At 34.8% G+C, this 13,740-nt stretch overlaps 1 protein-coding gene across 8 annotated transcripts in view; it reads right to left on the reverse strand.

The window, feature by feature from the left end:
- Positions 1-2,360: 2,360 nt before the first annotated feature.
- GTDC1 (glycosyltransferase like domain containing 1) overlaps positions 2,361-13,740 on the reverse strand; it is a 388,315-nt gene continuing 376,935 nt past the window's right edge. For 7 of the 8 annotated variants that reach the window (XM_060106839.1, XM_060106833.1, XM_060106834.1 and 4 more), the window contains 3 exons: positions 10,474-10,544; positions 9,679-9,770; positions 2,361-4,634 (listed from right to left, as the gene is read on the reverse strand). In XM_060106839.1, coding sequence (XP_059962822.1) covers positions 4,551-4,634; positions 9,679-9,770; positions 10,474-10,544 — 247 coding nt within the window. In that variant the 3' untranslated portion in view covers positions 2,361-4,550. Of the gene's footprint in view, positions 4,635-9,335; positions 9,415-9,678; positions 9,771-10,473; positions 10,545-13,740 lie in introns of those variants that run through there. The other variant, XM_060106837.1, reaches the window with a different exon arrangement.

Consider the following 13,740-nt stretch of genomic DNA (forward strand, 5'->3'; position numbering starts at 1 on the left):
GAAATCACATCTTCTAGCACTCCATCTTAGGTCTGCTATTTAAATGCAGTAACTAATAGGACAGTAAACATTTTAGATTATCTCTCAGGAAACATCAGTTCTTTGTATCAGTTTACGGGAACAACGATGAACCTGTCCTAGGGTTGAAAGTCATTACCACAGAGATATGGGAGAGAATAAGGAATCACTAAGGTGGTGATAAGTGATGGGAGGACCCCTGAAGGTACTGACCCCAAATTCCAATTTAGGAAAATGGGCCAGAGGATGAGTGGGGATCCTGAAGTCATACGTAACTCACATGCAGCTAGGGCATCCTGAAGATACTAGGAGGACTCCTTTCATGGCAATGAAAGTCTTGTGTCTTAAAGAGGAAAGGGGACAGGTAACAGTACAGGAAGTGGGCAGAGCGGTTAGCAGCTCAGACAGCTCTGTGCCCTACCACAGAGCTCTGAATTTTTCAAGATAAAAAAAGACCGGCTGATATAACAACTTCCTACATCTTCCTCTCTTTACTCTTCAAAAGGGAGTTTATTGAGCTATAGTTTTCCATCTTATATTTATAACGCCACAGGCATTAGTTAGAAATGGTGACCAGCAGCCCCAGGAAAAAGGAACCCACAGACAGTCAAGTTGTTCTTCCTAGGTATGGTTTGTTTCAGGGTCAAGGTTAGGTCCTTGGCTCCAGGTAAGCAGAGGAAACTCTTCTCATGCAAAACTGGCGGTTAGGGCAGTTTCTTTCACTGTCTGGAGGAAAATGTTTTCTGACTCCATCAATAGTTTAGAGTCGAGAAATGTTAAGAATGGTGCGGTAGCAAAGTATTTAGAGCTCTTATATTATACATGGTAACCAAAGTACCTATAGCTCCTATCAAAAGGTATATCCAATAATAACATTTAAGACATGTAAAAAGTCATAAAGGGTAGAAATAAGCCTTTGTGTGCTATGACCCAGCTTAAGATTAACTGTACAGTAAGCACATCTCTCCCAGTTATATGTCTGGTCTTCCCACCATCACTCCTCTGACTTAATCATTATTGTAAATTTGGTGTTAATTCCCAAGTTTTTTGTTATACTTTAATCACATATGTCCATGTCTTTGAGCATCATGTAGAATTGTTGCATATTTTTAAACTTTCCCAATTACATCTTAATGAATAATTTTGAAGGGAGGGCACATTATTGAAGCATCAGATGTCCTGTATCTGAATTCAAGTTTTAAAATGAAACATGTTCTCCAGCTTTCCACTGAAACAGAAAGGCACTCAGGGTGATACTTGTCAATAGTCAATAGAAGAATATGAATATGTCTCATAGACTATGTCAGCATTAAAAGACAGCATGGACTATCATTTGAAAACTGATTCTATCACCCACAGAAAGTATCTTGAGACTTAAATGAAAATTTTTTTGCGGCTCATAATATTTCTGGGTAGCAGATGCTTTCTCAAAAACAGATTTTACTTTTAAAAATATCAAATATAATTAACACCTTCAACATAAAATGAAATCTTTGCTTCCAGATGCATTTCAAGGTGTTGAATTTGTGCAGTCCTCTACGGCTGAGTTTCCACTGACTTACTGACTGTGCTGCCATCTTTATGTGGCATGTCTGAAGAACTGAGAGCTAGAGCAGGGCATTTAAACTCAACCGTATTTGAAGGATGCTTGTTAAACCACGAGCATTTGGGGAGAGGTCTTTTGACCTATTCCTGATTAACCTGGTATAAATGAGTAAGTTAAGAACTAGATGCTCTTCTATTTATTATAGAAACACCTAGCCAGAAACACAGACTAGGTAAATTCAGGACAAGCATTCTGGACATTGTATCAAGGTTGATAATGGGCAGACTTTTAAAGACATTTAAGATTAAAATTGGTTTAATGATTAATTTAAAAAGAATAAAATGAACAGAATTGAATGCTCAAAAAAAATTTTTTTTTCAACAACCGTACTAAAAATAAGAAATAATGGGACTGTTTGCTCTCTTTAGTGAAAGTAAGGGAAACAGGAAATAAAGAGTCAACTTGTACCGTTGATTATCCTCTGACTTCAACAAAATATGGGCTAACAACTTACTTAATAACCCTCCATGCCACCATGTCATGGCTGTTGAGAAGCATACACGCACCTACATACACAGATACAGTTATCTTTTCAAATGTTAAGAATTACACATTTACAAAACTTTTTATTGCTTATTTGCACTAATACCAAATCTGACAGCATAGTTTTAAGAAGTGACCATTTTAATGTAAATTTTTATTCCAGAAGTAATGCTGGGCACAGCTAAAGACAAAATTTGATTTGAATTTATGGGTGTAGAAAAAAAAAAATTTAAGGGTGTAGAAAAAAACCCTCCATACACAGGTAACTTGCAATATTGTGTTTGCCAAAATCAGGCAAATATTTAAATGTTTTGGATGCACTATCTGAACAGTAATTCATGTTGTTTTCCCATCACTTAGTGAGAAAAACATATATGGATAGTTGTGCATATAATATCTTGTTCACTATAAAATGTGAGCTCATTATTTGCAGGATAGTAAAACATAGTAAACTAAGCACTGTTTCTTGGCCGTGAGCATGTAATATTGTTTTGAGAGACATCATCTATGATATGGCACCTTTCTGACTGAAGCATCTCTTTAGATGATAAACCCTGTTCAGGAGAATAGTCTAAGAACATCTTAGGCATATTTATATCTTAACTTTTCCATTCAAAAGGAGCATAACTGATAGATTCCGAGTTCCACAGTCTCAGACCAGAAGGGACTTCTCAAATAATTCCCGAGCTCTTTGTTTATGGGTTGGGGGTAATTTGTTCAGTGCCTTCTCAGAAGGGGGAGGAGGACTCAAAGCTAGTGCTGTGATGTCCATCACACATATGGCTCTCACTGTGTGCAAAGACAGAGCTTGTTGTTTCTGCTTCTTACTCTTCCTGCTTTTAAATTCCCTGACCTCATGGGCCTTGAACTGCCGCTTTCTCTGATGTGCAAGTCTGCCTCTATCCAGAGGGCTCTCTCTGGCCCCCTGATCTTGATCTATTTCCTGCTTACGCTTTTGCTACCTGTGAATTGGGCCCTACTAGACTTTTGAACCAGTGCCCGCTCTATCTCAGATGCCTGCTAGACCACTCAATTCTTCTAAAAGCCAGAGAGCCAGGCTTGGCCCTTGTCTATCCCCCTCTCCCTGGCTGCCTCTCACTCTACAGCTTAGAGAAGTTATTCATTTCAAAAGCTAGGAAAGTTACAATTTACCTGCCAGTAAACAGAAGATGGTTTATCAACAGACTCTACCTTAATGACTACAAATGTTTACCTCCTGCTTTCCAGAATGCAAAGAAAATCTTGGAAATGTCATAATATCTTACAAACATTTGCAAAACAGATCCTTGTTCATCCGGAAAAGAAACAATTGTATTCATTGTCTCTGACACAAGGAAAGTGTTCAGTGAGAAACATACAGATAGATGTACACACTTACACTGAAATGAGATATGTTAATTAAAAATTGCAGTGGGCACTTTATTAAAAATTTATTTTACGATCTAGCCATTCAAAACATCTTGACATCAACAAATAGAGCAGCTTGACTATTGGAATCATAAGTGATTTATCTTGAAAAGATTATATTTGTAGCTGGATGCAAATACTTTTGATGGATATTTATATCAAAATTACTGGTTTTGTTAGAAGTATTTTAATTTCTCTATTTTTATCCCTGGAAAAAAATTAAAACAAGTATCTCAGTGTTCCTTTTATGGATGAGATGGCCCCACTTAGTGTATTTCCCATGTTTGTCTGAATTACAGCTGTTTATCCTGCAACTTTCTTTAACATAAATTAAATGCAAATGTAACTCTGTGAATCATGGGAATACCTGCCAGACCCCTTATTAATACCTTCACTTAAAAACCCCTGTGCCAGGGAGTCATTAATTTGCTAAAAGAAAAGTGCTAAAGCAGCCCTTTGCCCACAAACATTTCTGAGATGGCTGCCCAATTAGTTGGTAGCATTCTGATCCTCCTTTCAGACCCTGTGGCCCTTTGAGGACACAAGAAGGCTCCGATGATAACCTGGCAACCTAGGTAGAAACCCAGCCAAGTGAGAGTGTTTGAAGCTGTAGTTTGGCTGCCATCGTGTCGGCAAAAAGAAAGAATTCAGGCACCATGTCATCCAGTACAAAGGATAAAAACGGATTCAACCGGAAATTCAATGTGGCACCACATATGGGATACATGAGTGCGGTTATACAACAGGCCACATATTTTTTTTGAACAGTCTCCTCCATGTGATGCCGAGGACATGTGTAACCATCATAACGTCTCTAGGAATCTGTATTTAATTTGAGTTGGGGTGGTGGCAGGGATTGGAGATCTGAAGCTGCCACAGGTTTGTGGCAGATGGCTCTGTGTCAGCTATGACAAGCAGCCAGGCTCAGCTTCCTCTGCAGATTTTCTTTTCTCTCTGATCAGGTAAATATGGGCACACTCTGGAAAGTTCTACAGATTCTGCCTTAGGCTGCAAGTTTGTGACTTAGCCCCATCTGTCACAAATCTTCCCTAGGTTCTGCTGTAAGCAGAGACCTGAATTTACCGTGTAGGGCTGCCCAAGAAAAAGGAGCTATTTCACCCTGTAAGGGGGAGGGAGAGAAGAGAAAGCAATGAGGAAGCATTAACGACCTGAAAGACTAAAGCATGCTGAAAATTCATATTGCAAATTTGCATAATTTACATCAATTAGACTTCAAAAAGCCACCAAGTAAATGGTTCTCGAGTTTCATCACCTCAGGAAATCCCAGTTTCTGATTGGTTTAAAGTATAACTGTATTTCCAATCATTGGGGAAAGATGCCTACCCCCTTTTTTCTGCAAATGGGTACATTCGACTGCACACATATTTCCTGGTTTATGTTATGGATGACAGCTATTAGAAGTTTATCATCCAACTTTTAACTTTTATAAACATAAGATACACAACACTCTTAATACATGTTTTTGCGGATGTGAATTTTACTTTTAAGTGGTGAAGGCACAAGAGAAATGCCATTACTGTTACATGGAATTTATAAAGCACTTCAAGTTTACAAACGGGTTTATATTCATTATTTCATTATAGCAGGGCCTCAGGGGGAAAATGCTATTAAGAATTAAGAAAAAAAGAATTCTTCCAAGTTTACAGATGAATCATATAGAGGCCAAGAAGTTCACCTACAGCCAGGCTACAAATTAGTAGCAGAGAAAAAGAAGCAGCCAAAACCTCTAACTGATCTTAATCACCCCGAGTATATCTATTGTGCTAAAGAGTTTTTGCTTTTATTTTACTTAAACAAATCAAGGAAAAACCAAGCCAAAACAAAATCAAGGAAAGACGTGAAGAAAGAGAGAGGGAAGAGTAGTGGGGAGGGAGGGAGAGAGATTGAGACTGAGAATTTGCCTTAAATTGTGCTGGTGCAAATGAGAGATTTTAGAAGTTCTAAAAACATCACGAGCTTTTAAGTGTTCATTTTTAAGGAAAAAGTAATGAATTTGGAGGCGTGTTAATACTAGTGAGTACCACCTTATTCACACCTAGAGTAGAAACTCAAATTAAAAGGGGGCTATAAAGTGACCAGTCTCTTGAAGGAACCTTAAAGTGGCTTGGCTGTGGTTCGGGAAGATAGCCTGATATAATTAAGACAAAACCACAAATGGCTTTTCTGGGCACTGAGTCTGAATTGTAAGCTTAATCATTGTTTGGAATCACTTTTAGGTAGAAATCTGAAAATTGCCCTCTCCTCCAAATAACAGCAGGTTATAAAGGTTTCTGGAATGTTGAAGAACTTGAAGAGGAGAACAAAATAAAAATCAGCTGCTATTATCTGAAAAAACTTAAGAAACTACAGTTTACCCTCGTAAAGCAAAGGAAGGATGGCATCTCTTTTTTTTTTCCCACACAGAATATCTCTCAATTTGTAAATAACACTAAATGAAAAATAGGGTGGGAATGAAAATCTATTCTGTTAGTCTGGGCGGTATATATTTTATACAACTGCCCCACTTGTACTCTTGTGCTATTTTTCAATACCAGTAACAAGGGGGTGAACATAAATTTTCTTCTAAAGCATTTTAAAATATAATGATCAAAGTTTCTCTAAAAGCATAAAGTACTGATCTCAAATAATTGTTGGGAACTTTCGGGAAGTAAATTCCCATAGTCGAAATGAGCCAAAAATTACAACTTCCCGGTATTAGACTTACTTCGGTTGTAAAAGGAAGCCCGATGTTAGTGTAAGAAGTTAATCCTTGGCTGATTACTTTATGATTACTTCTCGAATCTTGTGTTCAAGTTTGGTTTAGGAGTCATCAAAGAGCTCCCTATTCCAGATGAAGTGAAACCTACTTTATCTCTGTGGCAAGTGTTTGGCTAATGGGTCAACCTACTTAGAAAAGGACACGTCCTGAAAGTACAAGAAAGCTGTAGTCAACGGTTGAGCCCAGTGGCAAACTTTTTAAGAAATGGTTTTAGATTTAAAGAAATTCAGAACATCGTTTTTAAAATAATTAAGAAACAGTTTCTGCATGTATTTCTTTAAATATTTTAAGAAAAATGTGTGTGTGTGTGTGTGTGTGTGTGTGTGAGAAAGAGAGAGCAAAAGAGAAGGAGAGAGAAAGGGAACACACTTGCATGCACGTGAGGAATTTAAACATTTCAAGTCTGAAACCATTTCAGGTGAGAAGTCATGGGCACAGAGTTCTGTAGTAGGAAGAGTCACTTTAAGAAAAAAAAAAGTATCAAATTCTGTTTCTGCTTTTCAGTTACTAGCATTCTGTTTCAAATCCTGCTTCAAGTTATAGCCCCCAAACTCTCACTCATATTGAAAGTATAATGTCTCATGTGAGAAGAGAGCCAAGTGTTAGTAGCCTTATTCTAGTCATTAAATTTCTAAGTGTGAATCCATATGAAAAATCCTATCCTAAAGTGAACTCTACATGGTAAGTAGTTGAGATGATTTTAAAATGTAAACTTTTAACAACAGAAAAAGAGAGTAAGGTGTAAAAATGTAAAAGGAGCAAATTAAAGAATTCAGTGACATTCTATCCTTTTAGATCTTAGAAGCATATGTTTTTAAAAGCAAAACAGCACTGTCCAAGGGAACAAATCTAAAAAAACCCCCCAACACTCTCTTTATAGTATACACAAAAGTCTCTTCCATTGCATAAGAGAAGTAGGCAAAAAGCTGCCTTGGGGGAAATAATTCTCTGGTATTTAGTGAGGGCAAATGTTACCTGATATGTGTATATTTATAAAATAAGGTAAAAAAATAGTGTAACTTATTATATCTTAATTATAAAGTTTTAGCAGGCATTCTTTTTCTGTTTTAGCTCTAAATCTTATTACAACAACCCAACTAGATCTGTGGTCCTTCCTGTGATTTTTACCAGTTTGCCCTGACAATTGCATTATAAAGCTCTTGATTACTTCTATTTCTTGGACTACTTTATTAATTTTTGAGATTAATTTTTGGATATAATGTCATCAAAATCTATGAATGAGGACATATATTAAAGTGTATAATAGATTTATAAGAAAAAAAATCCATGGTAAAAAGTATGTAAAAGGAATTATATATATAAATTCTTATAAATGCTTATGCATGAAAGATTAATTTATAAAACTTTGAGCTGGCCCATTTTAGGATGCGTGGACGAAAAATATATGTAAACCATAGTAACATGAAAAAACATTTAATGTATAGGCTATCATTTAAGCTATAGGAGAAACAATTTGGTATATTAACAGCATACCACTAAGCTGACATTCTTTCAAAGATTTTCCAGAAGTTGTTGGTAAAATAAATAATTATAGCTATGTTACGGCAATAGCCGTATTAAAATATTTCAACTGGAGATCTGTTTTTTATTGTAACTAAAAGCAACCTGTTGCAGTAATTTTTGAAATGGTTAAAGATTTGCAGATGCAAAATAACAGGGATAATAAGGTCTACCTGGAAGCCAAATTAAAAACGGATAAATTTTGATGGTGGAAATACAATTATAAATGCTTCACCATTTTCATCACAAGGTAAAAACATTCTTCCCTGCCCCTTTTTTTGTACCGATATGTGGTGATGGGTGATAACTAAAACTTGCGGTGGTAATCATTTCACGATATATGTCTGTCATTACGCTGCACACCTTAAACTTATACAGTGCAGTATGTCAATTATATCTCAATAAAACTGAAAAAAATATTGCCCAAAAATTCACCAGAAGGAAAAAGAAATCAATAATTCAACGGTAAACTCATTGAAAATAGCTTTGTGTCATATGTAGAAAATGAATCCATTTGTGTTAATACATATTATTCTATTTCTTCACTTTCGTAATCTGCACATTTTGATAGTCTGTCACGTGGGAAACTATTAAATTAATATTTTACACAAACAAGACCACGACTGAACTTTCAAAATGAGGAAATCTGGATGTAAACCTTGGAAGTCTGTTTTCTCTTTGAAGCTTCCCATGTATACGATACAATCGTATTGACTGAAGGAGTAATACTGAAGCCTGGAACTGTTCAGTCAGCATTTTAAACTATTATGAGCTACCTTCTGAACCATTGCCAAGTTAATAGACAATGAAAGATAATGAGCTTGAAATTGGGTGTTAAATTGCATTTTTGGTTCTCTCCCTTTTTCTTGAAGTTTAACTGTTTCCTGCAGAAAGAGTCATGTTTTGATGTATCACTATGTAAATATGTATTTTAGGCCATGACAAGGGAAAGGAGAGAAAAAAGGCAGCGAACTGTATTTCATGTAGGAAGGTTATATATTAACACAGGAAAATTAAAATATGCTGGATTATAAAACTGCTAGATTGTAAACTATACTGGATTTATGTAAAATGAAGTTGCTACATTCAAAGAATATAAAAAGGTATATTACTCATGGCCTAGAGCCACCTTCAAAACTCATAAAGCAGATTTATCCCAGTTCAATTACTTAGACTTTTAGTAGGGTCTCTTTGTGTTGTTATTTCAACAATGTAAAATTCTTGATTCAAACAAGGGAAAAGAGATAATGAATGAGGGAACTGAATGATGATGATATTCAAACTCTTTTCCTTCTGCCTTTGTCATTCAGAGAGGATACTGACAGTCTAATTCTAAACAAACAGAGGGTTTTTATGTAATTTTACTAAACTGGACAAAGGAAACATTTGATTCTTCGAAGATCATCTTTAAAGTAGTTAAAAAAATGAACACCAAACTTCATGAATGTCATTCACCTCAAGTTTTGAGGACTGAAGATTTCATTCTGATGGGAAGAAAGGCTTATTATCCTCATCAGTATAACTGTAGAATCTCTTCTTTACTTCCTTTTAAATTAATGAGTTACATTAATCCAGGTTCATTTTTATAAGCCTCTTGGGGCTAAATGTAAAGGACAGTCATCTTAGAAAACAATAAATTAAAAAAAAAGCATGTACCGTGCATTAAGTGCACGTATTTCATGAGGCCTAGGTTAATACAACTAGCATCCAGTTTAATTAATCCTTGTTAGTGTAACAACTAATATCCCTCCCTAGAATGTTTCCTCTAAACATTACTATGCTAATTAAATGTGGTTTTTTTTAAGATTTTTCTTTGTACTTCAATATGGCATTTATACCACATAAATCTCTTCTCAATAACTACCTTATAGAGATGTTTTCTTACAATATCTGGTCTCTTGCAGAAATTCTGGAGCCTTTTTGAAAGCTGTTCAGGTGTAGAATACAGATATTCAGCTGCAGGAAAAACAGATACATTTTTAATGAAACAAAAACCTCAAAGCACACACTTGATATTAGTCACTTTACTAATTAAAAATGCATATTGCTCTGTGCCGCCTCGTGTTTTACATTATTTAAGCATGATTTTATAAGGTTACCTCAGCTCACAAGGATGTTTAATGCTAAATAAGACTGTGTAGTTGTGCTGTTTAGACATCTCCTTTGGGTGATTAAAATACATTATTCTAATGTAACACAATGCATATGTGATATATTTAGTGATGAGAATTTTTTCAAAGAACTAGTACGACAGCCGTATGTACCCTGTACAACAGTTGCATATTATTAACTAGTCAATTGTTGAAATAATTTGGTGTGACTTTCAGTCCTCAGTTTTTCTCTGTGTATATCATTAAAAAAAAATCTGTAAGCAATTGCAGCAACACTGACCTGCTTATAAAAATCCATCATTATGGGATGTGTGTGCTAACAATGAAGAATGCTATTTGAAAACTTGCTTTTTTGTTATCTTAAAAGAACAGATGGTAAATATAAGCTTACTCTAATGTATTAAAACACATAAAATTTTCCTTAACACTAACATGTTGACTTGCCAAATAAACAATTGCTCCTGCCTAAGTTTATTTTCAAACTTTCTAATTTAGCATGAATCATGTATTAAATCTCAACAAAGACGAAAGTACATTAAAGCAGCTACCTGGAAATATTTCGGGATAAACCAAATCTTTGGGACAGAGTGGGTAACAACCACAATACACAGCTTCCAACCTAAAGAAATTTTAGAAAGAGGATAAAAATATATTAAAAAGACATTACCATCAGAGCCAGAAAGTGGTTTTGTTTGTCTAAGTTACAGTATGAGCCCAGAGTTAACTGGGATGAAGAACATGGTCGGCAGTACAATCCTAAAAGCCAAAGTTGCTCTTTTAAAAGATTTTATTAATCATATATGAATTTCATAGAACAGAACCAACAGCATATGTTTTGTTCACTGAATTAATCAAAGCGCAGCTCTGCATTTTTTTTGTTGTTTTTAAAGTACTGTTTAACACATTTTATAATCAGCAGATAAACACATGTAACAACATGGTAAAGTATGGACAGCTTTTCTTAATAATGCTGCAAAGCCCCAGAATGTTCATTTTTCAAAATGTTTAAATAAAATAGCAAATACTTTAACACTGTAGCTGTAGAAATCATCGAGGCACTTTTAAAAGCAACAGAAAAAAATTTACAATCTGTTGTGATGGGGCATTTTCATTTTAAGCTAAAGCTTCAGAATAGTTACTTATTAGGCAGGATGGAGAACTATTCCCCCCTTTTATTGAAAAACTCTCATGAAGATTACCTTAATGAGTATTTTGCTTTCTTGACTCAGAATTCAGCTCACTTTCCATTTTATCCAAAAAGAATACTGTTATTATTAAACAAAGAAACAAGAAAGTTTCACTTTGTGAGAGGATTTCCCCAGGGACCACCTACCTATAGGAAGTTTTTCTTCATGTCATAGCGGTAAGGGTTAAGTACAAGAAAGGTATTGCATCTTGATGGCTGTTAGCCCTGCATAATGGCTATTGATCTGACATACAATAAACCTTAAAGATACCACTGTAATTTCTGTTGGCTAGGAATTATGCAGTGAAATTCAAAACACTCTTTAAAATATGTTTATTTTATGAGAAACTTTGAATTGCATCCAAAATGTTGACCAAAGGCAGAATTTTATTTTGAACTGCAGATTTTTTTCAACCCAAGAATAGTTTGAAGTTATGTCAATGTTTACCTTGTTTATTTACAGCGACAAAGTACATGCAATTTAAGCTGTTTTTAAGTGGGTGATGTTTTCCCTATTTTATAACTGAAATTAGTTTAAATGAAAAGTATTTACTTTGAGCTGCAAAGTTTGGAAAAATACTGAGTTCAAAGTTTTGCTTGAGAACTGCTAGCAGTTACCAGATAACACAGTGGAAAGGCACAGGATCTAGTTACCAATGATTAATTTCAAAATCCAAACTAATATCTAATATTCTTTTTTACATAAATAGGGTATGTATAGAAATTCTTATCATAAGCACAGCTATAAAACTGCACTGTGACTGCATTATAAAACATTCACAAAAGTTTTGAGCACATAAACTGGGGATATTCTTTATGAACAAAAAGAAAATATGCACTTTATCTGAAGACACTCAGTTTTAAAATGCTTTGCCAATCGAAAAGCAAATACATATGAACATTCTCTTATAATTATATAAAATCAAAAGAGTGAAGTCACAGGCATTTCAGAAAGTGCACGTTATCTGCTTTTTAATAATGGATTTGAATTAGAGTGTTCTGTTCCCCGAAAGAAAATTGCAGGCCAAGTTACATTTTGAGTCATCGTATGAGCATGTACTCTGCCATTTCCAAAAAAACCTCTGCTAATTAAAATACAGTGAGAGAGGAATGGCATTATTTGATTTAGGAAGAAAAAAAATTTACAAATTTGGATTCCAACTTTTATTTGTAAATTATCTTCTTCGTGGTTATATTTCTAATTCATCAAGAAAAAAACAATCACCATTTTTGGTTATAATTTTGACCTCTAAAATACTAAGCCTTATTATACACATTATTTATATCACGACTGTGTTTTAAAATATATTAACTTTGCCACAATATTTTAAAAGAAATTTATAAAATTCCTTCTAAGTTTCTCATATTTTGTTATTTTGAAGAAAATTATCATCTCATGACAGTAATACAATTATTCATCATTTCAATTCATATGCACTACCAGTTAAATAATAAATAGGGTTCCAATTGATCTATTGTTAAAATGACTAGCAAATGACCTTTTTATTCCAATTAACAAATCATCTGCTAAATCTATGAATCTTAATATTCAGATCTATTCACTTCAATTCATACAATTTATCTGCAAATAGTTGTTGGGCTTTTGATTCTAAATATAATTAGCTGATAATTTTGCTTGGCTGAATTACTTTTCTGGAGGGCCTGCAAAGGCTCTCAGTCGCATTATCTAGCAATAATGAATCTGATAGGTGAAATTTTTTACTGTAATGAGGATGAGACACAGTTGTGACACCTGAGTCTACTAATAACAGAAGACTGCTAATTATCGACAGCACTTTTTTGTGTGATGCAAGGAGAAAAAAAAATCCCTCATTATTAAAAAATAAAAAGTTACAATTATAAGTGACACCGGAGGAGAGTAAATAAAATGGAGTGATTAAAACATTGCTGCTTTAAGGGTGTTTTTAATTAAGTGGAAATGCTAATGTTGTCATACTTAGCAGATGGGATTAAAATTAGTTATTGTAAGTAACTCATATTTTATGTTATGGTTTCCACAGCATGTCTACAAGATCTAAGAAAGTGATACATTCCATAAGACATTTTAAAAATGAAATTCTCATACTCTTTACAACTCATAATAATGAACATCATGAATAAACTATTGAAAAAAATCCTGCCAAGGATTTTACCATAGTGACTTAACTAGCAAGGAATGTAGCCATAATGTACTGGACTGCTACAGTCTCACTGATGGTATGCTTTTGCTGATTGTTGCATTCCCTATTTCATTCACACTCAACAAAAACAAAAGTTTGGTACATGGGCATTTAGCCAACATCAAATGTGGTGTCAAGAAGGTAGGGCCTGGATACAAGGAAAGATCATGGCCACCCACTAAGGTGATGTTCTAAACTAAAACAGAGGATGCATCATGTAACTGCAGATAAAAACCTAATTGCACACTTTCTCCTACTTTATTTGTGTAAAATTTTCCATCTGCTACATCTAAAGATGTCTAAACTGTTAGTATCAAACCTGCATTCAGCTGCCAGCTGTGCACATTAAGGATTGCAAAACACTAAGTAAATGAGCCAGCGTGAAGCCGAGTGGTAGTGGTCCATCTGCCCAGGGCTGTGGGGATGGACCCCTGTACCTGGTCCTTTTC

The sequence above is a fragment of the Mesoplodon densirostris genome, chromosome 8 (genome assembly GCF_025265405.1).
Source record: "Mesoplodon densirostris isolate mMesDen1 chromosome 8, mMesDen1 primary haplotype, whole genome shotgun sequence".
Lineage (NCBI taxonomy): Eukaryota > Metazoa > Chordata > Mammalia > Artiodactyla > Ziphiidae > Mesoplodon > Mesoplodon densirostris.